The sequence below is a fragment of the Numida meleagris genome, chromosome 13 (assembly GCF_002078875.1).
Source record: "Numida meleagris isolate 19003 breed g44 Domestic line chromosome 13, NumMel1.0, whole genome shotgun sequence".
Taxonomy (NCBI): domain Eukaryota; kingdom Metazoa; phylum Chordata; class Aves; order Galliformes; family Numididae; genus Numida; species Numida meleagris.
This window is the reverse complement of record NC_034421.1, coordinates 14,073,377-14,100,403: the sequence shown is the minus strand read 5'-3', so window position 1 is coordinate 14,100,403 and position 27,027 is coordinate 14,073,377. Positions and strand designations below refer to the sequence as shown.

At 58.7% G+C, this 27,027-nt stretch overlaps 1 protein-coding gene across 2 annotated transcripts; it reads left to right on the top strand.

Moving 5' to 3' along the window:
• On the top strand, nt 1–27,027 carry ABCA3 (ATP binding cassette subfamily A member 3). Of its 2 annotated transcripts, none has more exons than XM_021411325.1 (31): nt 1–110; nt 4,067–4,159; nt 6,192–6,456; nt 8,311–8,438; nt 8,556–8,721; nt 9,800–10,059; nt 10,679–10,795; nt 11,354–11,474; nt 12,012–12,185; nt 12,885–13,066; nt 14,293–14,439; nt 14,903–15,032; nt 15,396–15,550; nt 15,866–16,021; nt 16,338–16,548; nt 16,863–17,013; nt 17,654–17,752; nt 18,478–18,670; nt 19,510–19,813; nt 20,095–20,368; nt 20,850–21,054; nt 21,141–21,360; nt 21,581–21,739; nt 22,304–22,476; nt 22,672–22,806; nt 22,919–23,113; nt 23,713–23,900; nt 24,006–24,176; nt 24,262–24,449; nt 24,535–24,608; nt 24,970–27,027. In XM_021411325.1, exons 2-31 carry the CDS (start codon nt 4,106–4,108, stop codon nt 25,099–25,101), a joined length of 5,127 nt encoding a protein of 1,708 aa, XP_021267000.1. In that variant the 5' UTR covers nt 1–110; nt 4,067–4,105; the 3' UTR covers nt 25,102–27,027. The 2 variants fall into 2 exon arrangements, with proteins under 2 accessions (XP_021267000.1, XP_021267001.1); XM_021411326.1 differs by lacking the exon at nt 1–110 and adding an exon at nt 2,344–2,692.

The following is a 27,027-nucleotide window of genomic DNA, read 5'->3' as shown; positions in this document are numbered from 1 at the left end:
CCTCGCGCATCCCCGGTCCCGGCGGTGTCGCGCGTGCGCGGGGCGGTGCCCGGGATGGCGGCGGGGCCGGCGGGGCGCTGAGGCCGGAGCCGCCCGCTCGGCGGGGGCCGGTGAGTGCGGGGCAGGGACGCGGGGAAGGGGCGTCGGGTCGGGTCGGGTCGGGTCGGACCTCGCGGACCCCGCGCTGCCGCCTCCGGGCCGGCCCCGTTCCCACAGGGCGCTGCAGCCCGGTTCCGGGCGGAGCTCGGCCTTCCGGGGAGGGAGCGCTCGGTACCGGGCGGCTCCTGGAGCCGCGTCCCGGGGCCCCCGAGCGCGGTGAGCTCAGCCGGGATCTGAGCGGTGCGGGATCTGAGCGGGGGGCTCTGCCGTGCGAAGCCGCCGGCTCCGTGCGGGCTGCCGCGCCGCGCCGCCCATCGCTCACCCATCGCCGCCCGCTCCCCGCGGTGCCGGCTGCCCGTGCTCGCCGTGCCCGCAGCTCCGTGGCTCGGCCGCCCGGCCCTGGCTCTGCAGCAGCCCGCCCGCCGGCTCGGCGTTGCGTGGCACACGCGTCTCCTTGAGCAGTCAGGGCAGAGGCTGCCGCGGCCCTGGGTGGCTGTGCTGGAGCTGCCGGGGCCTGGAGGTATCGGGAACCGCTGGGTGCTCCTGAAACGGCCCCGCTAAGCCTCTCCCTTCCTGCATCACCTCTGGCTCTGGGCAGACCTCGATGGGGACGTGGCCGCTGCCGCCCGTCTTCCAGGGATGCTCCCTCCCCAAGCCGGGGGGGAGAAGCGATTAAAAAAAGCCACGTCTGCCATTTCCAGGCTGAGTTTCTATGGTGACGGTACAGCAGAGGAGCAGAAACGCGGTGAGCGCTCTGAAATCACCGCCGGCCGCGGGCACACGTGGCCTTTGCCCAGCGCTCCTGGCCGTGCCCTGCTCCGAGCTGCTCGGCACCGGGAGCTGGGGGCAGCCGAGCTGTGCCCGTGTGCTCAGCTTCCTCCCCCAGCACCGCACGCACAGAGCGGGTTATCTGCAGAGGGACGGAGAGGAGCTCCCGCTGCCGAGGCGGCTCTCAGGGAAGCTGGGTGTGTGTCCTCTTCCCAGGTGTCATGGTTGACACCAGGGCTGGGACCAGGTGAGGTTCAAGGTCCCTTCCAACCTAGGCCGTCCTGTGATCCCTCGGGCACTGCGGTCTGGGCCAGGGAGCGCCTTCTAAAGAAAGGCGCTTTCCCTTCGGGCTGATGCAGCCTTAGGTTGAAAAATTCATTTCTGTGGGTTCTCTGAACCTGGGTTTTGCTCTCAGGTCTGTAAGAGGAGCCTCTGCAACTGAGCTTCTTTCTTTTGCTCTCCAGTGACTGAAAGGTTCAGTGCAGATTTTCTTGCGGGTCAGGGGCTGCAACCCGACTCATCCTGCTGGTGTGCCCCAGAAACAGAGCACGGAGGGGCTCAGTTCCCCCCGCCTGGCTCCTGTGCAGGATGAGGTTTCCATTCCTGGGCTGTGCCCGGGGTGCTGCCTTGCGCTTGGCTGCGTGGGTCAAGGACCGGAGAGGCCTGGAGGAGTCCCCTGCTCTCCTGTGGCAGAGGAATCTTCTCCCAGGATATGTGTGGACCAGAGGCCCGTGGAGACGAGATGGTGTGGGATGAAAAGTCCCCTCACTGTTCCTTCCCTGTTGCTGCTGGGAAGGGGTGGTACCTGATGTCCCTTCTGTGCTGCTGGAGCAGACCTCTTCTGCTTTTTCTTGCTTACTGCACAGCACAGGACACAAGTGCAGCTGCTGCTCACTGTTGTGGGAATCTAACTTCTGCGTATCAGAAAGCTGGTGGGTTTTGCTCAGAGCTTGCACTTGGGTTTTGATTTGGGGATGGTAAGAAGTGTGGCAAGCCAGGAGGATGCTTGTGCAGGTCAGGGACTGGTGGTGGAGGGCGGGCTGGGCGCACTGGTGCTCGCTGCATTGTCCACAGAGCTGCACGGATCCCCCCGTGCTTGTTATCCCACCCAGCTGCTGGCGCTGTGCTCGTGGTGCTGTGACACGCAGGCATCCCTCGCTGGCTGCAGCCCGCTCACCGCAGGCAGTGGTAGGAGGTGGCCGTCCTCACCGGGCAGCCGATGTGCAGCAAGGCCTCCGTGTGGCTCACAAGAATAGCTCGTGCTTTGGCAAGGCAGGAGCCAAGCGCATCGCCTGGCACTGGGAGGTGGTGATCTGCACCCCAGCGCTGCCCTCCTCCTCCTCCTCCTCCTCCTCCTCCTCCTCCTCCTCCTCTTCCGTGGGGCCGTGCCTGCAGCCTGCCTCTCCTCCCTCCCGCTGGCCGCTCCTGCTCAGCTGACTGGTGGCAGGGCTGCGGGACTGGGAGGGACCTCTCCCTCCTCAAGTGGGCAGAGCTGGCTCGGCCGTGACACCACGCAGGCTCACTCCTTCTGCCCGGCACCTGCAGGGCTTGTGGCCGCAGCCTCCGCTCCGTGCAGCCCGTGCCGTGTGGCAGCGAAGCAGCACGGCCGCCCGGCAGCGCTGGCCTTGTGTTTGCAAGCGATGCCTTTGTGCAGCGTCTGCTGAGAGCATCCTGCCCCCCCGGCCACCTCTGCATGCACGAGTGCAACGAGCCCCGAGCATGGGCGGCCACGCAAGGGCTGGCAGGTGCCGGAGAGGTCTGGGGAGCTGACGCCGTGCTGACAGAGCTGGAAATGCGCTGCTGAGCATCTCCTGTGCTGTGTCTGGTAGGTGACGTGTGTGTGTGTGTGCAGCAAGGCGAGGGCTGGGGCCGGAGCACGGCTCTGGGGGTGCTGCTGCGGGAGGGAGGTTTGCAGCTCTCAGCCCCCAGGTGCAGCGGGGGTGGTGTTCGGCTCCGCAGCTTCTTTCCCCCCCAGCTTTGTGGTTCGCGTTTCTTGGTCCCAGTTGCTGAACGTGATTGAGTTGATGAATTCGGCTGCCTGACACAAAGACCTTTGGGTTTAGGGGTGTGCAGCACATGGCTGGCGTATCGCACGGTTCAGGTTGGTGAGCAGGGCTCTGCTTCCCCCTCTGACCCGCAGCCCGAGGTCAGCGCTGCCGGGCAAGAGCGCTTCCTTGGGAAACCCCCAGTGCTTGGGGCAGGCTGAGGGCAGCAGGTTCCTGCAGAGAAGGGAAGGGCTCGGGCACAGCATCCCGGGGTGCAGACCTTTTCTCGCCCTTGCCTCTCACCTGGCACAAGAGTTTGTTCGGGAAAAGCACCGCTGGCATTGCACAACCAGCACTTGTGAAGCCTTCGCAATGCAGGAAGGAGAGGCGCAGCCTGAAATCTTACCCAGCCCCACAATAATGGGCTATAAGTGGTTTCGTGGCCTCCCTTGGGTCAGGTGTTGTGTTTCTGTGCTCCCCTTCTGTAACTAACGCTTCTCCCTGCCTGTGGCTGGGCAAAGGACCCCTGCAGGGGGTGCGGCTGCCACATGTGGGTCCCAGGCTACACAGCAGCTTCCCTGCCATCCCCAGCAGTGACTGGAAGTGCTGGGGCAAAGCTGTGGGGCAGGAGCGTGCCTGCTGTCTCCTGCTGTGCCCGCAGTCACAGACTGCGTGGTGGCTGCGATGTCCCGTGTGTGTCCAGGCTCTGTGATCACAATGTCCTGGTGCTCTCAGGTTGTGTTTCCAACCAGCGGCTCCTTCACTGTGCATCCATCTGCCTGCAGCTGGCAGGGGTTGCGTGGACCGGGACTGGACAGCACCAGGAACCACGGCGCCTCTGGCTCTCCAGAGCTCCTAATGACCCTTAGAGAGGGAACACAGCAGTTATTTTCCACTGTTTTGGGTCTGAGCCAGCTGTTGCAACATCAGGCTGGGAACGGGGACAGCCACCCTCTGCCTCGCTGCTGGGGGCTGTTCCTGGGTGCACCGAGGTGGCTGCTCTGCTCGTGCCGCCTCTGAGGGTTTTGTGTTGTGGCTCCTGCATTGCTGCAGGGGTGCAGGGGGTGGGCGGAGAGAGCTCTGTGGGGCTCAGCATCCTCTGCCCCTCCAAGCAGTGAGTCTGGGGCAGAGCAGCTTGCCAGGCTCCGGGGCCTCGGGATGGGGAAGCAGCTCAGGTCTGCGGCACGCGGGTCACTGCTCTCTCCTCTCCACAGAGTCCTGCGAAGCGGCGGCAGTCCCCGTCCTATGGGAGGATGGTTGTTCTCAGGCAGTTTGGGCTGCTTCTCTGGAAGAACTACATCCTGCAGGTAGGCTGGCACGGCGTGCTCAGGCACCTTGGCACCACCAAATGTCACTGCAGCAGAGATTTCCGAGCATCCTGGTTCTTGTGCTTGCGTGTCAGGGAGGGATGAGCAGGTGTAGCTGCTCTGTCCCCATCCCCTCCCATCCATACTTCACCATCGCCCTCGCTTTTGGGATCAGCTTGAGTGCAGCTTCTCTTCTCATGGGCAGGACAACCCATGTGCCCTCCTGCGTGACAGTGGCTTCCTGAGCTGTCTCGTTACACAAACCCTCTAACATCTCTGGAGGTGGTGATTGCTGTAAACCTACTGTGACCCAGTCGGTTTTTCTCGATCAGTTTCTGCCATCCTCAGAAGCAGCTTTCAGGGATGCGTGGGCTGCCTTAAACCCTGCTGTCCTGTCATCTGCTCCCAGCCCAGCTTTGTGCATGGCACCTGGCTGTTACAAGGGGTTTAGGGAGCTTAGGGCTTGCTGCCCAGGTGTTGGTCTTGCCCGGTGGCACAAAGGGGCTGCAGCCCCCAGCATGCTCAGCCTTTGGCAGAAGATGTGCTCCTGGTGAAGGCACGGAGCTCCACGGCTGTCAGCTGTGCCATGAGGCTGGGTGCTGGGCACAGGGACAAGGACACGCCTTGCTCAGAGCTGGCACAGGTATGATTATGGATGAGTGTCCCCATTGCCTCTGAAACACGGCAGTTTGAGTGACTTACTAGCACAAGGCTATGCTGGTAAATGTCTGCTAGTTGCTGAGTTCACAGAGTCAGGCAACTCTTCTGGAGACAGTCCAAGGGGCTGTTAGAGGGTTAATTTGGTAGTAAATCAGCAGAAGGCAGCTGGTTTGTGAGAGCTGCATTATAAAACCATCAGACATCTGCAACGCTCACTTTTATGAGCGTGGCCTTTGGAACACTCCTTTTCCCTGCCAGCACTGCTGCGGTGCTGGGGCTGACCCTGTGCTCCTACTTGGGGCTGTGCCCCTGTCGCTGGCGTGGTGCCCAGCAGTCGTTGATCCCCTCGGGAGCATTGCCCAGCAGGAGGCGCTGGGCGAGGAGCTGGATGCCCAACTTGCTCGTTGTTTCCCTCCCATGTGAAAAATAAAACCGTTCTCCACTCTGCAGAGAGCCTGGGAGGTTATGGCCTAATGAGCAGCGCAGGTTGGGGGTTGGTGTTTGCAGATCTGAAGGAGCTGCCGTGGAGCACAGCTCTGGAGTGGTGATCCGCAGGCGGGGAGCAGAGGCAGCAAACTGCTGAGGTGGCCAAGCTGGGAAGATAAACCCTTTGTGCTGCTTATGCCCCACGTGCCTGTCTTGTCCCAGCTCTGGCATTCAGAGGCTGTAGTGCCCCTTGCTGCTGTCTGAGCAGGAGCACTTGGAGCTTGGCTTCCAGCATGCGTGGTGCCAGGTTCCCACTGCGGCTCACTGGCCATGGGCACACGTGGAGAAGTCTCAGGAGCTGTAGCTGAAGCGATTGAGGTTGGGTGAGGTGGATTGCCTGGGGCGCGGGCAGCTCGTGCTGCAGGAGGAAGCGTGGCGCTGGGTGCAGCTCCACCAGGTGTCCCATTTTCCCTCTGCTGTTCGGGCCAACTGGGTGCAGGGCTGGGCTGTGCCCTGCTGCCCATGGAGGGGCACGCTATGGCAATCACCTCCATCCCCCAAACCACCCTGCACGAGGCTGAGCTCCCAGAGCGGTGCACACCCGCCTGCCAGCAGCCCTGGAAGAGCCCACTTAAAATGCTAATTAACACGTGGGCTGAGCCATGTGGCAGTTAGTGGAAAGCTTGCAGTGTCTGGGGAGGCAGCCCCTGGGGAGGCTGGGGGCTAAAGAGTTGTGGTGTCTGCGCCCCCTGCATGGCTGCAGAAGCACAGAATCACGGAATGGTTGGGTTGGAAGGGATCTGCTGTGGGCTGGCTGCCCCCCACTGAGCTCGAACTTCAGATTCAAGAAGCGTTCTGAGGTACGCAGTGGTTTTGGGGATCCCCTTTCCCTTCTTCCAGCGTTGACATTTATTTCCACCCCCTCCCCCCACATTCTTTGCCACAGAAACGTCAGATTTTGGTCACCATCATAGAAATCTGCCTGCCGCTGCTGTTTGCTGCCATCCTGATCGCGCTGCGGCACCGGGTGCATTCCGTCAGCCACCCCAATGCCACCATCTACCCGTCCCTGTCCGTGGATGACCTGCCAGGCTTCTTCTACCGCCGGCACCCCAGCAACCCCTGGGAGCTGGCATACGTCCCCTCCAACAGCAGCGCCGTGCGGAGCATCGCCAAGGCGGTGGAGAGAGCTTTGCCCATCAGCATCCGAGGTGAGCAGGGCCGGGCATGCATCCATCACAGCCCCGTGCAGCACCATGTGGATTTGCTCAGGGGTGCGATGCTCTCGGTGACTGAGTGCCGGGGCAGCGCCAGCGCTCTGAGGGCTGAGGTGCCCAGAACAGAGCTCTGCCCGGCAGCCTGGTCTTACAGGGAACGTCTGGGTAAAGCAAAATGAGGTTTGAAAAATGAGCGTCCAAACGGGACTGATTTGTGTCCCATCAATCCATCTTCCACCCTGGGAACGGACGGGTTGGCCGGAAATTCTGTGACAAATTTTTACGTGGATACGTCAGAGAACTGTAGAATGGTTGGGTCAGAAGGGCCCCCCCCGCCCCAGCCCTGCCGTGGGCTGTGCCCCCCAGCTCAGGCTGCCCAGGGCCCATCCGTGGCCATGGGCACCTCCAGGGATGGGGCACCCACAGCTCTGGGCAGCAGTGCCAGCGGCTCACCGCCCTCTGAGTGATGGATTTCCTCCTCACATCTCACCTAAATCTTCCCTCTTTTAGTTTAAAATCATTTCCCCTTGTCCTGTCACTGTCTGCTGGTGATGCAGATGCTCTGTTCCAAGGATGCATCAGTTTTGTCAGGATGTCAAGGCAACGGTTTTATTTTTGTTTCACGAAAACTACAGTTCTGATTTTTGTCACATCTTGTTACAGTTTCTATCTAGAAAATTATGGCCTTAAAATAGTTGAAAGCGGCTGTCACTTCCTCACAACGAGGCACTTGGAAATTTCCTTGCCCAGAACATTTTTGCACTTCATGTTTCGAACTGAAGGATTCGAAGTTAGGATTTTCTGTGAAAGGAAATCCAACACCAAGCTGTGGGATGTGATCGACACAGCAGAGGGACGGGATGCCATCCAGGGGGACCCAGACAGGCTGAGCAGTGGGCACAGGTGAACCTCATGAGGTTCAACAAATCCAAATGCAAGGTCTGCATCTGGAATGAGGCAACCAATACAAGCTGGGGGATGTAAGGATGGAGCGCAGCCCTGCTGAAAAAGAGCTGGGGGTACAGGTGGATGGCAGCTGGACACGAGCCAGCACTGTGACCTTGCAGCCCTAAAGCCAACTGTATCCTGGGCTGCATCCAAAGCAGTGAGGCCAGCAGGGCGAGGGAGGGGACCCTGTGCTGTGAGACCTCACCTGGAGCACTGCGTCCTGATGGGGAGCCCTCAGTACAGGAGAGACATGGAGCTGCTGGAGTGTGTCCAGAGGAGGGCCACAAAAATGGTCCATGGAATGGAACAGCTCTCCTATGGGACAGGCTGAGAGCTGGGGTTGTGAGCTTGGGAGAAGAGAAGGCTGCGAGGAGACCTGGTAGCAGCCTGTCAGTGTCTAAAGAGGGCTGTAAGAAAGAAGGGGACAGACTTCAGCAGGGTCTGTGGTGATAGAACAAGGGGAAATGGCTTCAAACTCAAAGAGGGGGGATTCAGGTTGGATATAAGGAAACGTCTTTTACAGTGAGGGTAGTGAGGCATGGGAATGGGTTGCCCAGAGACGTGGTGGATGCCCCATCCCTGGAGACTCCAGGTGAGGCTGTATCAGGCCTTGAGCAGCCTGATGGAGCCGCGGTGTCCCTGTGCATTGCAGGGAGTTGGACTAGATGGCCTTCAGAGGTCCCTTCCAACTCTAAGGACTCTATGATTCTGCCCCTGGTGGAGGGCAGGGCTGCATCCCACACGGACTCCCCCCCTCCCCCATCTGGGACGTTCCAGCTCTGCCTGGGGCGCGTCCATCCTGCCCCTCATCGCAGCAGGGAGCACAGCGCTGCTTCGGCTCCTTGCCCGCGCGCACCCTGCTCACAGCCCTGCTCACAGCCCGGCTCTCCTGCCCCGCAGCCCAGGGCTTCGCCTCGGAGCGAGAGTTCGAGGAGTACGTCCGGCAGGACAACCGCTCGGGCAGCGTGCTGGCCGCCGTCGTCTTCAAGCACCGCTTCAGCCACAGCGCGGAGCCGCTGCCCCTCCAGGTGAGCGGAGCGGGGCTGGGCCTGCTCTGCGTGCGGCCCTGCCGGCAGCTCCTGGGCATACCCCGGGTTCGTGCCTTCGCGGTCAGTCTGACGCGGGCGTCTGTGTTCTCCTGGCAGGTGGACTATGAGCTGCGCTTCAAGTACAGCCCCAGGAACGCACCGCGGAGCGAGCAGACGGGGCTGAACCCCAACCTGGACCGGGACTGGCACACCAGCTACCTCTTCCCACTCTTCCAGCTGCCTGGGCCCCGCGAGGCCAAGTTTGCGGATGGCGGAACGCCGGGTAAGGCTGCTGGGAAACGGGCACTTGGATATTGCTCTTCTCTCTTTTTTTTTGAATGCGTTTTGAATGGAAAAGAGTCCAAACTATCTAGGATTTCTCGTGCTATTTAAAGACTTTGGTTTTGTGGTTTGGGCACAGGTTTTTAACGAAAGCCAAACCGCAGACTGAGCAGGAGGCAGCAGCCGTCTCGCAGGAACCGGCACTGGTTTCAGACGAGCCCAGCTCTCAATTTTAGGAGCTTCCTCTGTGGCTGCAGAGGGGATATTTCCCCCAGTTTTCCATCTGGTCCCACAGTGACGTCAAGCAAAAGATTGAGAGAGCAGGCAGACTCGCTCTTGCTCATCAGTGTGAATGGACCTGAGCAGAACGGACAATATCTCCTGGTTCAAACGTTTTGCAGGGTGGGGTGAACAGAAGCCGGGGTCAATTCCCTCGTTATGATATTTGTTTAGCAAATTAGTTATTAAAAAACATTGTTAGTGATAACATATTCTCCCCTTTTCCTCATCTGTCCAGTTCATTTTAAGCAGCCACCTCTTACAGTGCTCACCTGAGGCTTTCTGAATGGAATCTGAGCTTCATTTTAAGTGGCAGAAGCCCCAAATAAAAGCAGAGCAGTTACAAAGCAAAAAATCTTTCACTGCTTTCTAATGCACAAAACTTTTAAGCCAGATGTATCAGTAAGGGGCTAAATTCTCCCTCACCAAAATGCATCCCATACTCTGGGCTTACCAAAAAAAGGACCACGTGTGAGCTCAGCTCAGTGGCAGTGCTGGCGACTGGTGATGACCAAGAATCTCTGTCCTTAGAAAAACAACAACACACATGCAGAAAGGTGGTGGTTTATGTTGAAGTTCCCTGCCACCTGCTTTTAAATGATGATTACTAAAGATTTAAATTGCTCTGGAATGATAGTGATGCTGGTTTTGCTTTTCTTACAAGCTCCTCTTACGCTTCCTGCTCCTCTTCCCAAGGCGTCCATCCCATAATGGCTGCCTCTCCTCTGAAGGGGCTGTGCTGTTCTCTGCTTCCCGAGCACACGTGCCCGTTTTTATTTCCCTGTGTTGTTGCCTTGCAGGTTACCTCCGGGAGGGCTTCCTGGCAGTGCAGCATGCTGTGGACCGAGCCATCATGCAGTACCACGCCAACGGCACCGGCAGCAGCCTGCTGGAGAACGTCACCGTGGTGGTGCAGCGCTTCCCCTACCCGTCCTACGTCAACGACCTCTTCGTCCTCGCCATCCAGAACCAGCTCCCGCTGCTGCTCATGCTCAGCTTCACCTACACCTCGCTCAACATCGTCCGCGCCGTCGTGCATGAGAAGGAGAAGAAGCTGAAGGTAACGTGAGGGCTGTCGGGGCTGCACACCTCCTATGGCGTGATCACCCAGGGACCGGCAGCTCTCACTGCTGTCGGTGCAGGTACTTTGCACACTGAGCAGTTTGGCTGCGCTGGGTGCCCCCACATTCACCCCTTAAATGAGCCGGGCAATGACAGAATCCCCTTGGGTCTGGAGCCAGCACATGGAGGTGGGCAGGCACGCTGGCAGTGGGTTAGCAAAGCCCTGGAGGAATGTTGCTAATCCTGCTGCCAGGAGCAGTTGGCTGGACCGTGGGCTGCAGGGCAGCATGGCAGGGGGCAGCTCTGGCAGGTGCAGGCGTTCAGCATGTGGGAAGCAGGGCTTTGGCCTTTTAAATTTAGAAACCATGTTTTTGTACTGTGGCATGTGGGCTGTGGGGAGCTCAGTTGATGCAGCGGTCATGGCAGCCGGGCCGAGCTGTCCTGCCCTCTGTCCCGCTGCCAGCAGCCCTGCCAGCCCCTCCTGCTGCCACTTTGGGTTCAGCTCAGCCCCTGAGTACCGCCCTAATTAGAGTCTCCACCTCCCCTTGCTGTGCCCGCATCCCCCCGCCTGGGAAGTGTTGGGTGCAGCCCCGGGTGACAGCGTGCCCTCCCTGCAGGAGTACATGCACATGATGGGCCTCAGCAACTGGTTGCACTGGAGCGCCTGGTTCCTCATGTTCTTCCTCTTCCTGCTGGTGTCTGTGTTCTTTGTCACCGTGCTCTTCTGTGTCAAGGTGAGTGTCTTTCCTCAGGCCAGAAGCTCTGTGCTGGTGGGGCGCGAGGGCAGCAGGGCTCCTTTGTCACAGCTCGTGCTGTACCAGTGACTCAGGCCTGGTACGTGTGCCTCAGAGCCTGGAGCTGTTGGGTGGGCAGAGCCTGAGCTCTGCAGAGGGCACCTGGGAGCCCATTTCAGTCGCTCTCAGCTTCAGGAGGGTGGATTGACAGCCCTGCACCCAAAGCTGCCTTTGCCAGCAGCTCCTCCCCCAGGAGGAGCAGACCCATCCCACTGCTGAGCGCTGCATCCTTGGGGGACTCAGGCTCCCCTCGCTGTGCACCCATGGCACAAGAAGCACGAGGTGGCTGTCAGCGTGCAGAGCACAGTGTCCTCATAGACCCTGCGCGGGGACAACCCTTATTTCCTCCCTCTGGACTGTTCTAAGATGGCCTGGGTGTTTCTGCCTGCCTCTACATCTGTCTTTAACCACGGAGACCATCAGGGCTGGGACTTCCCTGTGTGCCTGCAGCCACGGCCAGCTTTGGCAGCTGCAGAGATAACCGCATTTTCTCACTAGGTGAGTGAGCAAGGAGCTGTGCTCACCAGCAGTGACCCCACGCTGGTGTTCACCTTCCTCGCCGTCTTCTCCATCTCCTCCATCTCCTTCAACTTCATGGTGAGCACCTTCTTCTCCAGAGGTGAGTCCCTCCCCGCCTGCCTCCTTGCAGGGCTGGGTGCGCCAACCACGCGATCCCTGGGAGTTGTGCTGTAAAACCGTGGATTAATTGGGGTGGAGGGATACTAGGAGGTCAGTGGTGCATCCAGAGCAGGGCCAGCTCCAGAGCTGCTTGAGGTTGCTGTGTGTGGAATAACTTGCTTTGACTTTGGAGTAGGGGGTCCTTTTCTTCTTTTCTTGGCTGCGTTTTCCACGCAATGCTTTGGAAGGAGGTGTGTGTGCTGTCACTTCTCAAACCACATCAGCTCATGCGCTGGGGCCTCATTCACCTGCTGTGACCCCAGGCCGTGCTGGGTTGGGCTGGGCCGAGTGCTTCCTCCACTGCTGACCATGGGGTTGGTGTTCAAGCCATGCTGAGGGGCTGGGGCGAGTCATCATCCCCCTGTAACCATGGCTCCTACAAAGGCTTGGGTCTCCAAGGATGGCAAGCCGGTGAGAAATACCTGCAGCTTCAACGGATGGTTGATGTTTTCCCTCCCGCTTTTCTCTGTGCTCACAGCAAATGTTGCAGCTGCTGCTGGAGGCTTCCTGTACTTCTTCTCTTACATCCCCTACTTCTTCATCTCGCCTCGCTACGACCTGATGTCCCACAGCCAGAAGCTGGCATCCTGCCTCATCTCCAATGTGGCCATGGCCATGGGAGCACAGCTCATTGGCATGTTCGAAGGAAAAGGTGAGCACGAGAGCCTCTGTCCTTCCCGGGGGGTCAGGATGGGCGGTGTGAGGGCCAGAAGGAAGTCGGGAAGAGAGAGAGCAAGAGCAGGAGAGGCAATTGCTGGTTGCTCTGCAGCTCTTAGCAGCACCAGGGCTCTGCCCCTCTGAACTCATGCATCTGGCAGTCACGTAATGGAGTCTGGGCTTTGCCCAGTGCTATTGCCAGTTGCTTTGATGGGAAAGTTAATTTTCTTGTAAGGGATGCTAATTAATTGCATTTCCTCCTTTCCACTGTTCATGTTAGCTTTTCATTTTGTTGTTGGTTTTTTTTTTAATTTCTATGTCAGTAAGGATTTGCTGTTTGCTCCAGCAGAGGCAGTGTTTTTGCAGTGCGTGTCACTAAAAGGAGGCTGCAGGGATGGAGGGGCAGTGACTGGAGATGAGATGGTTTCTCCCAGGGCAGTTGCAGGGAGTGTGATGAAAGATGTGCAAGGAATGGGGTGGGAGCCTTGAGATTTTAGTACACTTCAGCTCCTTTTTTTCTCTACGTGTATTAAATGGATATTGTAGGCCATGTGTGTGGCTTTCATTATGGAGCAGTGAGTTAGAGCAAGGGATGCTATCTTACAGCCCTGGGAATGCGTGCTGCTCTGCTCCATCCTCCTGGGGGTGAACGAGCACCCTCAGCAGAGGTGAGCAGTGTCCTGTGTCCCTGCAGGGACTGGCATTCAGTGGAGGGACCTCATGAAACCTGTCAGCGTGGACGACAACTTCACCTTGGCACAAGTCCTGGGGATGCTGCTCCTGGACTCGGTGCTCTATGGCCTGGTGGCCTGGTACGTGGAGGCTGTCTTCCCAGGAGAGTACGGCGTGCCACAGCCCTGGTACTTCTTCCTGACGGTGAGCACTGCTTGCACACCCCTTCCAGCAGGGCTTGCGGCATGGTTCAGTGATGTTCCCTGCTTTTCGCCTGTGCAGCAGGTCAGACTGAAGTGAAACAGTGGCACTGCTGGCTTCCAAAATTGGGATGCCTACGATGCATCCTCATTAAAGGATGATGCAGGCAGGTTTTTGACTATGAAGTACATCTTGCAGGTCTTCTTGGCTTTAAATCCTTGTCCTGACACTTCTTCGCATGCGTGGTGTTGCTAACAGTATCTCCATGCCCCCAACACAAGAGAAAAGCATTAGCTTCTTCTCCCAGCATTAGGGAGAAGCCTGGGGTGAGAGTCAGCGGGTGGTCACTTAAGACTGCCCTGAGCAGCAAGGTCTGGCTGGGTCTGTGCCCTGCACCAGCAGCCACAGGGGTGGGTTGTGGCCGTAGGGCAAGCTGGTTGTCACCCATCAGCTGTGCTGCTGTCACTGCCAGCTCAGTGCTGTCACCAGGTCTGATGTGCTGTCCTCAGCCTGTCACTGTTGCGGTCACCGTGACTCAGAGAATCCCCTGAGCCACAGTGACAGCAACACTTCTGATTGTATAAGCGCTGGGAGGCTTTTCCTCCTTCCCTCTAAATTCCTTATTGCCCCATGGTTTCAACTCCCTCTTGTAACAAGACCTGTGCAGAGCTCTTGGTGAAGCTGGAACACAGCTGTCTGCCAGGAGCCCCCGTGGGCTGGAAGGCAGTCACACCGTGATGCAGCTCGGTGCTGCCCTGTGCTGGGCACCTCGCTGTGCTGGCCCTCAGGTGCTTGGCTTTCATTCCTAGAAAGGCAGGTCAAAAAGGGTGAAACTGCAGCAGCTGGACTCGAGCCCGTTTCTGTTACAGCGTGCAGGGTTTTTTGGAATGGTTGTTTGTTATGTTTGTTCCTCAGGCTCTTCTGGGCAGGATGCTTCTCCCTGAGCAATTTTATTTCTCGCTTCCACATTGACCTTTTCTGTGGAAATGAAGACAGGGAAAAGCCACAGTGTGATCACGGGTGGTATAAGGGGAAGCAGGTGGGGGATGGCAGCAGGGCAGGAGGAGCAGCTCTGCCCTCTGGCTGCTCTGCCTGCACTGCCCAGCACCTGACAGGCCAGGAAGAGCGGCCTTGCATGGAGGCACCTGCATGGGAAAGCAGTGGGGAGTGGGTCGGTGTGGCTGAGGGTCCTCCCTGTGGCTGAGGGTCTCTCTGCCTTCTCCTGTCAGCCCTCATACTGGTGCGGTCAACCCAGAACTGTCATTGGAAAAGAGAAGGAGGAGGAGGAGGACCCCGAGAAAGCCCTGAAGAGCCAGTACATCGAGGAGGAGCCTGCTGACCTCGTGTCGGGGATCAAAATCAAGCACCTTTCCAAGGTATCACCTTCGCAGCGCGAGCAGTAGAGCAGGTGTTGGTCCTGTGCCCTCCAGTGCTATCTCTGCATTAGAGCAGCCCTTGGCCACACCACTTTTGCAAGGAGCTGCTGTCCCACAGCACTGGCGTGTGCTCACCCTCACAGTAGCAGTGCCCATTGCATCCTGTCGTTGGTTTTCTGAAAGCTGACACCTGCAGGGAGCTTCCCCATCGTTTGCTGCCCTCTGCTCCTCAGGCCCCGTAGTGCAGGCAGGGGCCTTCCCCAGAGTTAGCGTCTTTTTGTTGTGGGCTGAATTGTTGGGTACCCACAAGTGGGTGACATCTGCACTGAGCCTGCTGGATGCTGCTGTCTAATGCCAACCCCAGTGATTATCATGACCTTGCACTGCCTGGAGGTGCAGAGGGAGAAGATCTGACAGCACTCGCCACGAATACAGCATCAACTTGTTAACGTGATCTCCACAGGTCTTCAAAGTGGGAAACAAGACGAAAGAGGCAGTTAAGGACTTGACAGTTAACATGTACGAAGGGCAGATCACCGTCCTGCTGGGACACAACGGTGCTGGGAAGACCACCACTCTGTCCATGCTCACAGGTAGGAGCTGTGTCCTGCCGTGGGGCTGGCACATGGCAGGGGCAGCTGCCTGCAGGCCTGCCAGACCCAGCAGAGCTGGTGGCATTCCTAGGGGAGCGGAGCTGTGCCTCCTCTCTGGGGCTGGGGAGGGGTTTTGCTCTTCCCTGCTGCACCCTGGGCTCACTGAGCTGTCAGACGGGGATGGTGGGGTGTTGGGAGCTGTGTTGCTGCTTGGGAAGATGGAGGGAGCTGGGGGATGAGCCCCAGGGTGTCCACTGGGACAGGGCCTGTGCAGCTCATAGCCAGTCTGACACCTCTGTGTCCCGGCTGACTGCCCCAGCCTGCCTGGCAGAGCAACACAAGCTCATGGGTCGCTCCTCCCAGGTCTGTACCCCCCAACGAGTGGGCAGGCATACATCAACGGCTACGAGATCTCGCAGGACATGGTTCTGATCCGCCGGAGCCTGGGGCTGTGTCCCCAGCACGACGTGCTCTTCGACAACATGACGGTGGAGGAGCACCTCCACTTCTACGCAGGGGTGAGCCTGGTGCTGGGGGCACTGCCTGGCAGTGCGGCCAGGGAATGCAAAGCTGGTGCTGGGGTGGGTGGGCAGCATGGGGCTCACTGCGTGGCACCACGCGCTGCTCACGGGTCTGTCATCATGCAGGCTGGGGCCTCTGGGGTGGGCAGAGGCCATCTCTGCAGTGCCTTGCCTTCCTGTCTGGATGCAGGAGGGTGTGGAGTGGGGGCTGTGGTGGAGTTCAGCAGCCGGTGGCTGATGAGGTGGGAAAGGTCTTTGCCAGGGATGCTTGCCACTGTGGGTGTACTTAACTTCTGTCCCCTTGTCTGGCAGCTGAAGGGATACCCGGCCTCCAAGTGTCCCGAGGAGATCAACCATATCCTGCGGATCCTTAACCTGGAGGACAAGCGGCACTCGCTGACCAAGGCCCTCTCTGGGGGCATGAAGCGCAAGCTGTCCATTGGCATCGCCCTCATCGGGGACTCCAAGGCAAGCAGCTGCTGTGGGATTCGCTGAGAATCCTCCCCGGAGCCAGCGTGGGCTCTTCTCATGTCTCTGAGGTTGTCCCTTGCCTGTTGTGAGCCAGGGGAGATGCAGTGGCAGCAAGGAGGAGGCAAGAGCTCTACCACGAAAGGGGACGGCTCTGAGATCAATTCCCCAAGGCTTCAGTGCGGCTGTGCTGCCTGGATACTCCCCCAGACAAGGCTGCTGCATGCACATCGGGAGCTCAGGGCTTCTGGATGCAGGGTTACCCCCTCTGGCACTGCTGTGCCTCTCTTGACCAGTGCCTGTCTCCGACGTGCAGGTGGTGATGCTGGATGAGCCAACGTCGGGGATGGACCCAGCCTCTCGCAGGGCCACCTGGGACCTCCTCCAGCAGCAGAGAAGCAACCGCACCATCCTGCTGACCACCCACTTCATGGACGAGGCTGACCTGCTGGGGGACCGCATAGCTATCATGGCCAAGGGCGAGCTGCAGTGCTGCGGCTCCTCGCTCTTCCTCAAACGTAAATATGGTAAGGAAAAAGCAGGCAGGCTGTGCTAGAGTGTTTGGCTTCTTCTTGCCTCCCCTTCGTGCCTGTTTGGAGGCCCAAACCCACACTCACTCCTCACAGCCGTGGAGCTAGTTGCTCAGAGATGGCTGGTGCTGCAAAAAGCTTTGCTTTGTACTTGCCTTCAGCCCTTCTCACTGGCTTTTGCATTCCCTGCAGCCCATGCAAAGCCAGCAAGGCCCTGTGGTGCTCAGCAGCCTCTCTGTGCTCTGGCACTGCCGGGCCGTGGCTGGTCCAGGCTGTGCTGTGATTCACACTCCTCTCCCCACTTTTCCCAGGGGCGGGATACCACATGGTGATGGTGAAGGAGCCGTACTGTAACCTGGGGGAGATCTCCCGCCTCATCTGTCAGTACGTGCCCAACGCCACCATGGAGAGCAATGCTGGGGCAGAGCTGTCCTTCATCCTGCCCAAAGAGAGCACTCACAGGTAACAGCATCATCTCCTGCCTTCCCTCCATGGATCCCCCTACACGCACTGGGGTCCAGCTGCTGCAGTCACAGGCTTGCTGGGAACAGGAGCTGCTCTGCACACCCTGGAAGGTGCAGGGGGTGTGTGAGGACATAGCTGCAGTGTTGGTCCTGGAAAAGTGGCTTTGGTTCCTCCTTTCACCACAGTCCTCTCCTGAGTGCCGGTGTGTCGCTGTCTTGCCAGCATGCCTGCCATGCAGTGACCGCACGGGATGGGGTGGAGGAGGCTGGGAGCAATCAGTCTTTGGACAGGGTAGTGTGATAAGTGTGGCTGAGGCTACCTGTGCAGAAGCAGCAGCAGAAAATGGAGCCTGAAAGCTGCTCCTGGAGAGAGGAGGGGGCTCAGTGCTGCAGGTAGCCCTGGAAACAGCTGCAGGAGCAGCACCCAGGGGATCTTAAGATCTCTTATCTCCTCATCTCTGACAGTGCTGAAGTCCAGGGCCCGGGGATGCAGGATGCCACGTTGTACAGCTTTGTCTGCTGTCCATTAAGCGTCATTCTGGTGGCTCCAAGACGGGGAGCTCTGCCTGGTGGGGCTGGCCTCTAATGCCGGCAGAACGGGCGAGCAGCAAAACCTGACACCTCGCTTGTCCTTCCAGGTTTGAGGCCCTGTTCACAGAGCTGGAGCTGAAGCGGGAGGAGCTGGGCATCGCCAGCTATGGAGCCTCTGTCACCACCATGGAGGAAGTCTTCCTGAGGTGGGGGGCTGGCAGGGCTGGATGGCAGCAGGGACCTGGGCTGTGGTCCAGCTGGTGGGAAGAGCAGTGTGCATGCGGGGAGGAGCTGGGTCCTCCATCTCAGGCTCAGTCCTCCTTGGAAGCAGTGCTCAGGATGCCTTCAGGGCTGGCAGCACAACCCATGCGCTTCAATCACCTCCTGCGAGAGCTTTCATGAGGGGTATGGGCCTGGGACCAGGGCAGCGTGTGGGCTGGGCTGGGGTCTGTGAGTGGTGTTGGGACGTTCCAGCAGTTGTCCCGTGGCACAGTCCCTGCATGCATCTTTGTCAGCAGTGTCCAACACGGCTCCCCAACCATGGGTGCTCTCTGGGCTGGAAACACGAAGTCCAGATGTCAGTGTGAAGTCCCACTAAGCTGTTCTTTTGCCTTTTCCCTGCAAAAACACACATGAGTTTTGATTATATTAAAAAAAAAAAAAGTACAAAAACCACACCACAGTTGCAACTGTAGAAGGCAGCACCTTCCTCCCTCCAGCCCTTTCCAAAGTTCTATGTCTAAATGGGAAATTTTCTATGGGGGAAAAACAGCTGCTTGGGGAAGGGAAGGAAGGTTTGAAGACTCAACCTGGCACAAGTTGCACTTAAGCTGTCCATGGCACATGTGGGGTTTTGTCCCTTGAGGTTAGTTCCTCCAGCTTGGTCCTCTCTGGGCTGGTGTCTCACCGTCTGTTCTCTGTCCTGGCACAGGGTTGGGAAGCTGGTGGACTCCAGCATGGACATCCAGGCCATCCAGCTGCCTGCTCTCCAGTACCAGCACGAGCGGCGCTCCAACGACTGGGCCATGGATGACTCCAGCAGCCTGAGCGGGATGACAGACATGACAGATGACAGCGGGGCACTCATTACAGAGGACTGCTCCAGCATCAAGCTCAACACTGGGGTGAGTGCAGGGTGTCGGTGCCGCAGGCATGGGACCTCTGGGACCTCTGCACTGGTTTTACTGGACAGAGCCTGCCTGTGGCCAGTCTCACCCTGTGTTATTTGGAAGTTGTTAATGTAGAAGTGAACTCTGAAACTTCAGGGCACATTGTTTTAAGAGTTGCTTGGGGTTGGTTGCTGGGTTGGGTCGCTGCCATCTTTTTTATGTTAATTCTTCACTCTGTAGAGATGCATTGTTTTGAAGATATCCAGATGATTCCTGCTCATTTATCACCTGCTATTGCTAAATCCCTTGGCGTTTCCAACAGGGAGATGAGAAAAACAGTCTTCCTTCCCTCGCAGGGCCCTTCATGGCCTGCTGCCTACACGCCTGTGATAAGTTGCCTTGTCCTTCTCAAGGGCATATCTCCAACCAGAAAGAGAGAAAGATGTTTATGGTTTAAAAAGCAAAGAAGGTGCTTGCTTGCATGGGTTAGACCTCCCAGCCTGGCTGCTTTGGCATGTAGCTGTGCTACACCAATCCTATTTGTGAACCTCCAGTGCTGAGATTTGGGCAGAGGTAAAGGTCCTGTCCAAAACTGGTTTTAACACCTAAGCTCCCAAAGTGCCTGCTTCCCATTGGGAAGCTGAGGATTTTAGACCTGCTGCACTGAAGTGAGCGACTACCCTGCTCACCACTTTGCTGCAAGCAGCTGGTGGGGCAGCCTGGTGGGCTGATGGAGGGAGGAGGGGACAGGGAGGGGGCTTTGGGCTCGTGCCCTCCAGCAGCCACGCAGGGCAATGGCTGGTGGGCTACCCGTGGTGACGGGGCAGGCACTGACCTGATTTCTCCCATCCCAGTTCTACCTGTGCTGCCAGCAGTTCTACGCCATGTTCATGAAGCGAGCCATGTACAGCTGGCGCAACTGGAAGATGGTGGCGGCGCAGTTCCTCGTGCCTCTGATCTTCACCGCCTTTGCCCTCATCGTGGCCAAGACCTTCCCGGGGCCCAGGGACTCCTCCATGCTGAGGCTGACGCTGGAGCCCTACGGCCAGACCATCGTGCCTTTCTCCGTCCCCGCCGCCTCAGGCCTGCCGCAGAGGCTGGCGGAGCAGTACGTGGAGCTGCTGGATGCCCAGCGCCAGTCACCGCTGGAGGTGCCGGGTGAGGCTTTGCAGAGCACCTGGGTGGATGCCCAGTGGGGTTTTCCCTGCCAGGGCTGGGTCCCATATGATGTACCCTATGGTATCATCTCCTGCACAGGAGGGTACCACAGCTGGCTCCTGCCCCTCTTCCCCTGGGCAGAGCTGTGTTCTCTGTAGCGCTGTTTTCGTGACCACTGCTAGGGCAGAGTGGGCCAGCAGGGCTGTTGGAATTTTCTCCAGTTGGCCCCACTCACCTCCCATTGCCTGGAGTCCCCTTGTAACAGCAGCGGTGTTCTGCAGGTGGCCTGGAGGAGTACCTCATCTCAAGAGCATCCGAGGAGGGGGGGGCCTTTAACGAGCACTACATCGCCGCTGCCTCCTTCGAAGGAGCTGACAACCACACAGTGGTCACTGCACTGTTCAACAACCAGGCCTACCACTCCCCAGCCACCGCCCTCACGCTGGCTGACAACGCAGTCTTCAGGGTGCTGATGGGCCCCAACGCTTCCATCACAGTCACCAACTACCCTCAGCCCCGCAACATCACCGAGAAGGCCAAGGACCAGCTCATGGAGTACGTCTTTTTGCATGGTGCTTGCCTTCCTGCTAGGGCTCACAACTTGCATTTTGCACAAATGGGCTTGATTGTGCTGGTGGAAGACTCAGGCAAGAGTTTCTCAGACCTCACTGTGGCTGCGATTGCGCTCTGGAGGTCAGGAGAGCAAAGCTGTGTGGCTGACTGACCTGCCCTAAGCCTGGCAGCCCATAGCCCAGCACACACACCTCTGTGGTTGGGGGTTCCTCTTTAAATGCTTGCAGCCCATGGCTGGGGACCCCTTCCCTGCTGGGCGTCAGCGGGGCTGTGTGGCTGTGCTTCCCATGAAGCCCTGCGTGCAGGGCCTGGACCTCACCTGTTCCAGAGGGGAGATGTGTGGGACCTGGCGATGGCAGGGCGGTGTGCTGGGGCAGTGCAGCTGGGTTGCCTCCACGTAGCCTCAGCGTTGGTCTGTCACGCTGTTCCTGTTCTAACTACTGCTGCTGCTGCTCCCCTGCAGAGGCCAGACCGGGTTTGCCATCGCCATCAACTTGCTGTACGGCATGGCCTCACTCGCCAGCACCTTTGCTCTCCTGCTGGTCAGCGAGCGGGCCATCAAGGCCAAGCACGTCCAGTTCGTCAGCGGCGTCTACGTAGTCAACTTCTGGCTGTCCGCCCTGCTCTGGGACATCATCAACTTCCTCATTCCGTGTGCTCTGATGCTGGTAAGTCACCTCTGACAGCCTAATCCCTCCTGTCACAGGCGGTGGGATAGCATCGCGTGCACTCTCCTCACGTTGCTGTACCCCAGGTGATATTCCAAGCCTTTGATGTGCAAGCCTTCACCCAAGACAGCCACCTCGTTGATGTGATGTTGATCTTCCTCCTGTATGGCTGGGCCATCATCCCCCTCATGTACCTCCTCAGCTTCTTCTTCTCGGTGGCAGCCACAGCTTACACCCGTCTCACCATCTTCAACATCCTCTCGGGCACGGCCACCTTCCTCGCCGTCACCATCATGAGCATCCCAGGTGGGTTGCTGCCCTCCCTGCCCAGCTCTGCGCCTTGCCGTCACCGAGAAGGTGCAGCCCCCAAGGGGACTGTGTCACACTTAGATCCTGGGGCTGTCCCGTGCGGCAGAAAACCCTAAAAAGCCCCTTCTCACCAATTAAGCGTGACAAAATTTGTTGGTTCTCTGTCTGAGATATATCAGGGTCTTTCCCTAAATCCAATCTGTTGATCCTCTTTCAGAGTTGGGCTTGGTGGACCTCTCCAGAACCCTGGATAAACTCTTCCTCACCTTACCCAATTACTGCTTGGGTCAGTGCATCAGTGACTTCTACCAGAACTACGAGTTCATTCAGTTCTGCACCTCCTCTGTTGAAGCCATCTTCATATGCAAGGCGTTCAGTGAGTCCCTGTGTCGCCCGCCCCTGCTGCCATGCTGGGCTCTCTGTGGGGTGGGGCTGGGGGTGTTGGAAAGGTTGGTGTGGGGCCAGCAGGGCTGGGGGTTTGGCATTCCCTACCAGGGCCTGGGGAGAAGATGCTCACCTGAATATGTGCCTCTGGTGTCACAGGGCCCCTATCCCAGCCTGGGCAGTAATTCCAGGTGACATTTTAAAGCAGAAAGAGCATTTGATGCTGACAGAGCAATTTAGTTAAGGGATCTTTTTTTTTCTTACTACTGATTTGGAGGAAAGTGTGAAATAAGGAAGGTGTCATAGACCTGCCAAGGAAACCCAGACCTGGTCCTGATAGAGTGACACTATCTCTGTGTGCCTCCTCCACTGAGGATTTTCTTGAGGCCAGGACCTGAATCCTCTAGGGGGAAGTGCTGGAAAGAGCCGTGGGCAGGGATCCCAGTGTGGTTGGGGTGGAGCTGAGGCTGGCAGAACTCCCAGCTTTCACTGAAGCTTTTTTCCCTGGAGTGGGGATTGAGCCATCGACATTTGACTTTGTTCCAACCCTGCTCAGATATCAGCTATCAGGTGAACTACTTTTCCTGGGAGTCGCCTGGCATCGGGCGATACCTGACCTCCTTGACCGTCCAGGGTTTCTCCTTCCTCTTCCTCCTCTTCCTCATTGAGACAAACCTTCTCTGGAGACTGAAAACTTTGGTCTGTGGCATCTGCAGGCGGCGGAAATGGGTGAGCTGAAGCTTGTGGGAGGTAGCAACATGGGGCAGGTCCTGGGGGTGTGGGAGGGCAGAGAGAGATGGGGCTTTCCCCATCGGGAGTGGCTAACCGAGCAGGTGGCCCCTGCCTGGGCTGGGAGCACCTGCCTGGAAGAAGCTGCGTGTCCCACGGCAGCAAGGTGACAGTGGTTTTCCACCCCGCGTTTAGGTGGCACTGCTGAACAGAGTGTCTGTGCTGCCTGAGGACCGGGACGTAGCAGATGAGAGGAAGAAGGTTTTGGAGTCGCCACCAGAGCTGCTGTCATCGCTGAGCAGCCCTCTGGTCATCAAGGAGCTCACTAAGGTGAGTGCCCCTTCTGGAGCACCGTGCTGTGAGCGCAGCCCGCTGGCCTTGCTGTGCCCTCGGGTGCCTTGCACGTGCTGTGACCGGCGTGCTCACGTCTTGCTGTCCCCAGGTCTACGACAGCCGGGAATCCCTGCTGGCAGTGGACAGGATCTCCTTGGCAGTCAGCAAAGGGGAATGCTTCGGCCTTCTCGGCTTCAATGGAGCGGGCAAAACCACCACGTTCAAGATGCTGACGGGTGATGAGAGCATCACGTCGGGGGACGCCTTTGTGGATGGCCACAGCATTCTGGCCAACATCAAGAAGGTGCTGAGGGCTGCAGGGGTAGCACGTGGTGTCCTACATCTGCCTGGGCTGGGCCCCTTGTGAGTGCCCCCGGGGAGGGCACAGCTGCAGGTGCCGGGGGCGATGCGGTGCCCCAGGGATGTGGCCTTCTGATCTGGCCCAGCTTTCCCTGTTAATCTGGTCACTTGAAAGCAGTCCCTTCTCCACTGGACTAGCAGATATGAAACATAGGGAAACCAAACCTTGTGAGGGTGGCAAAGCCTTTGTTAAAACTGTTTAGCTCTTTAAGTGGATACGTGGAAAATGTGAGCTAGTGCTCATGGCCAGATGGTGGTTTCCCTACAACAAGCACGTGAGATTTCCAGACCCCTGACAGCTCTCCTTACTGAGAACCGCCCACTCCCTTTGGCAAGGCCAAAGATGAGTCACAAACTGAAACACCCCGAGCGTGGGTCAGGGTTTTGATTCAGTCCCTGGGCGCATGTACCTCTGTCAGCCCCAGGCACCCTGTGACATTGAGCCCATAGCAACGCTCCATGGGTGCCAGGGCCTCTCCCAGCGCGGAGCTCTCCTTGCAGACCTGCTCCTGAGCCAATCCCTCGGCTCCCTCTTGCCCCCAGGTGCAGCAGCGGATCGGGTACTGCCCGCAGTTCGACGCGCTGCTGGAGCACATGACGGGCCGCGAGACGCTCAGCATGTACGCCCGGCTGCGGGGCATCCCCGAGCGCTACATCGGCAGCTGCGTGGAGAACATGCTGAGGGGGCTGCTCCTGGAGCCCCACGCCGACAAGCTCATCAGGACCTACAGGTGAGACGAGGCTCCAGGGAGTGAAGGCACCCCCCGGCTGAGGGATCTCTGCCCCACGCCGTGCCTGGCTTCCCCGTGCTCAGTGCTCTCCCGTCTCCCCCGCAGCGGTGGTAACAAGCGGAAGCTGAGCGCTGGCATCGCCCTCATTGGTGGCCCCCCCGTCATCTTCCTGGATGAGCCCTCCACCGGCATGGACCCCGTGGCCCGGCGTTTGCTCTGGGATGCAGTGACTCGGACGCGGGAGTGCGGCAAATCCATCATCTTCACCTCCCACAGGTGAGTGCCCGGCCCCAGAGCCGGTCAGTCGGAGCTGGGGGTCCCGCTGCCCCACCCCGCTGAGCAATTCCCTCCCATCCCACAGCATGGAGGAGTGCGAGGCGCTGTGCACGCGGCTGGCCATCATGGTGAACGGGCAGTTCAAGTGCCTGGGCAGCCCCCAGCACCTGAAGAGCAAGTTCGGCAGCGGCTACACCTTGCTGGCCAAAACGCGGAGTGACGAGGAGGGCGAGCTGCAGGCCTTCAAGGCCTTCGTGGAGAAGACTTTCCCAGGTACTGGCTGAGCTGCTGGGCAGGGCGCGTACAAGAGCTTCCCCAGTTCCCCAGCTCAGAGCCTCTCTCTGCTGGTCTCTCGCAGGCAGTGTCCTGAAGCATGAGCACCAGGGCATGGTGCACTACCACTTGACCAACAAGAACCTCAGCTGGGCACAGGTAAGGGATGCTGGAGCGCGTCTGGTACCTTTGCAGAAGGAGAAGGCAGGGGCGGCCATGTTCCTGCGCGTGCGTGTCCCAAAGGCTCGGTGGCAGCAGGGTGATGGAAGGGCTGTGTTTGGTTGTCACATCCTTCCCAGCTTGCACCTTCCTGCTGTGAGCATGGTGCTGGTCCTGGGTGGGCACTGACCCACCTGAGCCTGCAGTGTGAGCCTCGCTGCTCCCTGCTGGACCCCAGCCCAGGGGGCGTGTGATTCTTAATGGAGTTGTGTACCCTGCCCCGTGGTCTCCATGGGGAAAGCTTGGCTCCCACGCTGTGGGTACCTGGCAGTGACTGGTGCTGCCGTGCCATCCCCTGCAGGTCTTTGGGGCCTTGGAGAAAGCCAAAGAGAAGTATCGCTTAGAAGACTATTCGGTTAGCCAGATATCCCTGGAGCAAGTCTTCATGAGCTTCACTCGCTTCCAGCACTACACAGAGGACAGAGGGAAGTGAGCAAAAACTCGTCACGTCCTCCTTCATGGACTGGCCCCGCCGCCTATACATAGTATATATAGAGACAGTAATTTATATATCAGCGTGTGTCTTAAATAATGTATAAATGTAAGAAAATTTTCACTGGGTGGGGGAGGGGGGGAGCGGGTGGAATCGTACCTTCCTGCTGTTGGGAACGCAGGGGTGCGTGTGCATCGTCTGCCAACGCAGCGCACACGCGTGTGTACCTGAGTGTGTGTGCGTCTGACACTTCCACCCGCGTTTGTCCCCATCCATGGCAAAAAGAAAAGCCCCCAGAGCAGGGGAAGGGGTGGCCGGGTGCTGGCAGGCGCTGCGGGCTGCGCCGGAGCCTCAGGTCCCCGTGTCCCCGGGTGATGCACAGCGGGAAGTCGCTCTGTGGTCTCCGCACGCACGTCGAGTTGTGTTCTGTGAGGTGGTTTGCTTGTGGTTTAGCAGGACGCGGTCCAGTAGCTTAGAGCCAGAATGTTTGCTGGGTTCGTGGGGCTGCACTGTGCCGGAGGGAGGGGGTGTGACGAAGCGGCCGAGGGGTTTCCCTGGCAGCAAAACTCCCATCCCAGCCTTCATGGCACGGAGATGCAGGAAGGGAAGCTGGCAGAAGCAGTGTTTGCTGATTGTTCCCTCGAGACCAAAGCCCCCGGTGCCGCCGTGCCTGGCTCTTGGTGCCGTGGCAAAAGGGAACCTCGGGAGCTCCTGAGTGGTCAAAGCTGGGCGCAGAAGGAGGCTGTGCTCATGGAGCAGTGCCCGGCAGTGATGCATCATGCCCCGGGGGCTCCATGTGTGGGCAGCGATGGGTTGGATGGGCTGGAGGTGTAGCGCTGGCTCGGCCCTGCATCCATTTAAAGGTTTGAACAACAGCACTGCCCTGCAGCGTGTTCCCCGGCTGCAGCACAGCCCCTGCCCACGTCGCTCCCTGCCCCCTCCTGTCCCCCCGCCCCACGCTGCCCCAGCTGTGCACGGTGCCCGGAGGCAGCGCCCGCCATTTATTTCCAGCGCCTCGCAGCGTTTGCGTCGCTCTCCTGTTTGTTTGTTTTCCATACGTGTCGGTTGATTCTCGTCTGTCTCTAACTGGTCCCTGTGTCACCTGCGGGCAGTCCCCTCCGGCTGCACCGTGATCAATGCAGAGCTATTTGCACTATAGTACTACACACAATTGCACATACTAAATGAATTAATATTTATGGCAGGGGGTGCTGATTCCCTCCCTGTGATTGCATTGTCGGGGGTTGGGGCGTCCTTTGGGTTGGGTTTTGTTCCTGTGACTGAAACATTCTTTCCTGTCCCATTTTTTTTTTTCCTCTCTGCCTAACGTTGTTGTTTAAAAATTGATCTTCACGAGGTGTGTGGCCATTAGCAAGCAGCCAGCTGTGGGGGGGAGCACGGCCCCTTGGAGCCCCTGGGTGCAGGGCTGCGAGCATCCCTGTACTGAGGGGGGGTGATGTGGGCAAGCGGTGTGAGAAAAGTGATGCTGCTTTCTTTTGGGTCCAGCAGGAAGGCCAGGACCCCCTGTACAGGGCAAGGGCAAGGTGCAGCAGGGCTGCTGGGGCTTTGCCTTGCACAGGGGCAGCAGGGGGAAAGCAGGAGCATGGAGGCTGTGTGGGCTTACAGGAGCTGTTTCCCTGGGTTCAGCACCCAGGCACCACCAGCCCTGCATCCTGCAGTGGCACCAGGCACCGGGTGCTGCCCGCAGCTCCCGAGCACAACGTAGCCCAGCTCCTCTCCTTGCCCTGGGGCTGGCTGCACTGGGGCACAGTGACCATGCAGCATCGCTGTTGCCACCTGTTGTGGTCCTCATCCTGCCCCTCCTGCAGCAGTATCTGGGAAACCTGGCAGGGGGTTGTGGCTGCTGTGCCGGGCTGCAGCACGGTTGTTGTTCCCACCACAAGAATAAAGCTTTCTTTTTTGCAA

Coding starts and splice junctions, on each gene's coding strand:
- ABCA3 (XM_021411325.1), top strand. CDS start 4,106: ATGGTTGTTCTCAGGCAGTTTGGGCTGCTTCTCTGGAAGAACTACATC. Junction 6,457..8,310: donor TTTGCCCATCAGCATCCGAG/GTGAGCAGGGCC, acceptor CCTGCCCCGCAG/CCCAGGGCTTCGCCTCGGAG. Junction 22,807..22,918: donor TCATCAAGGAGCTCACTAAG/GTGAGTGCCCCT, acceptor TGCTGTCCCCAG/GTCTACGACAGCCGGGAATC.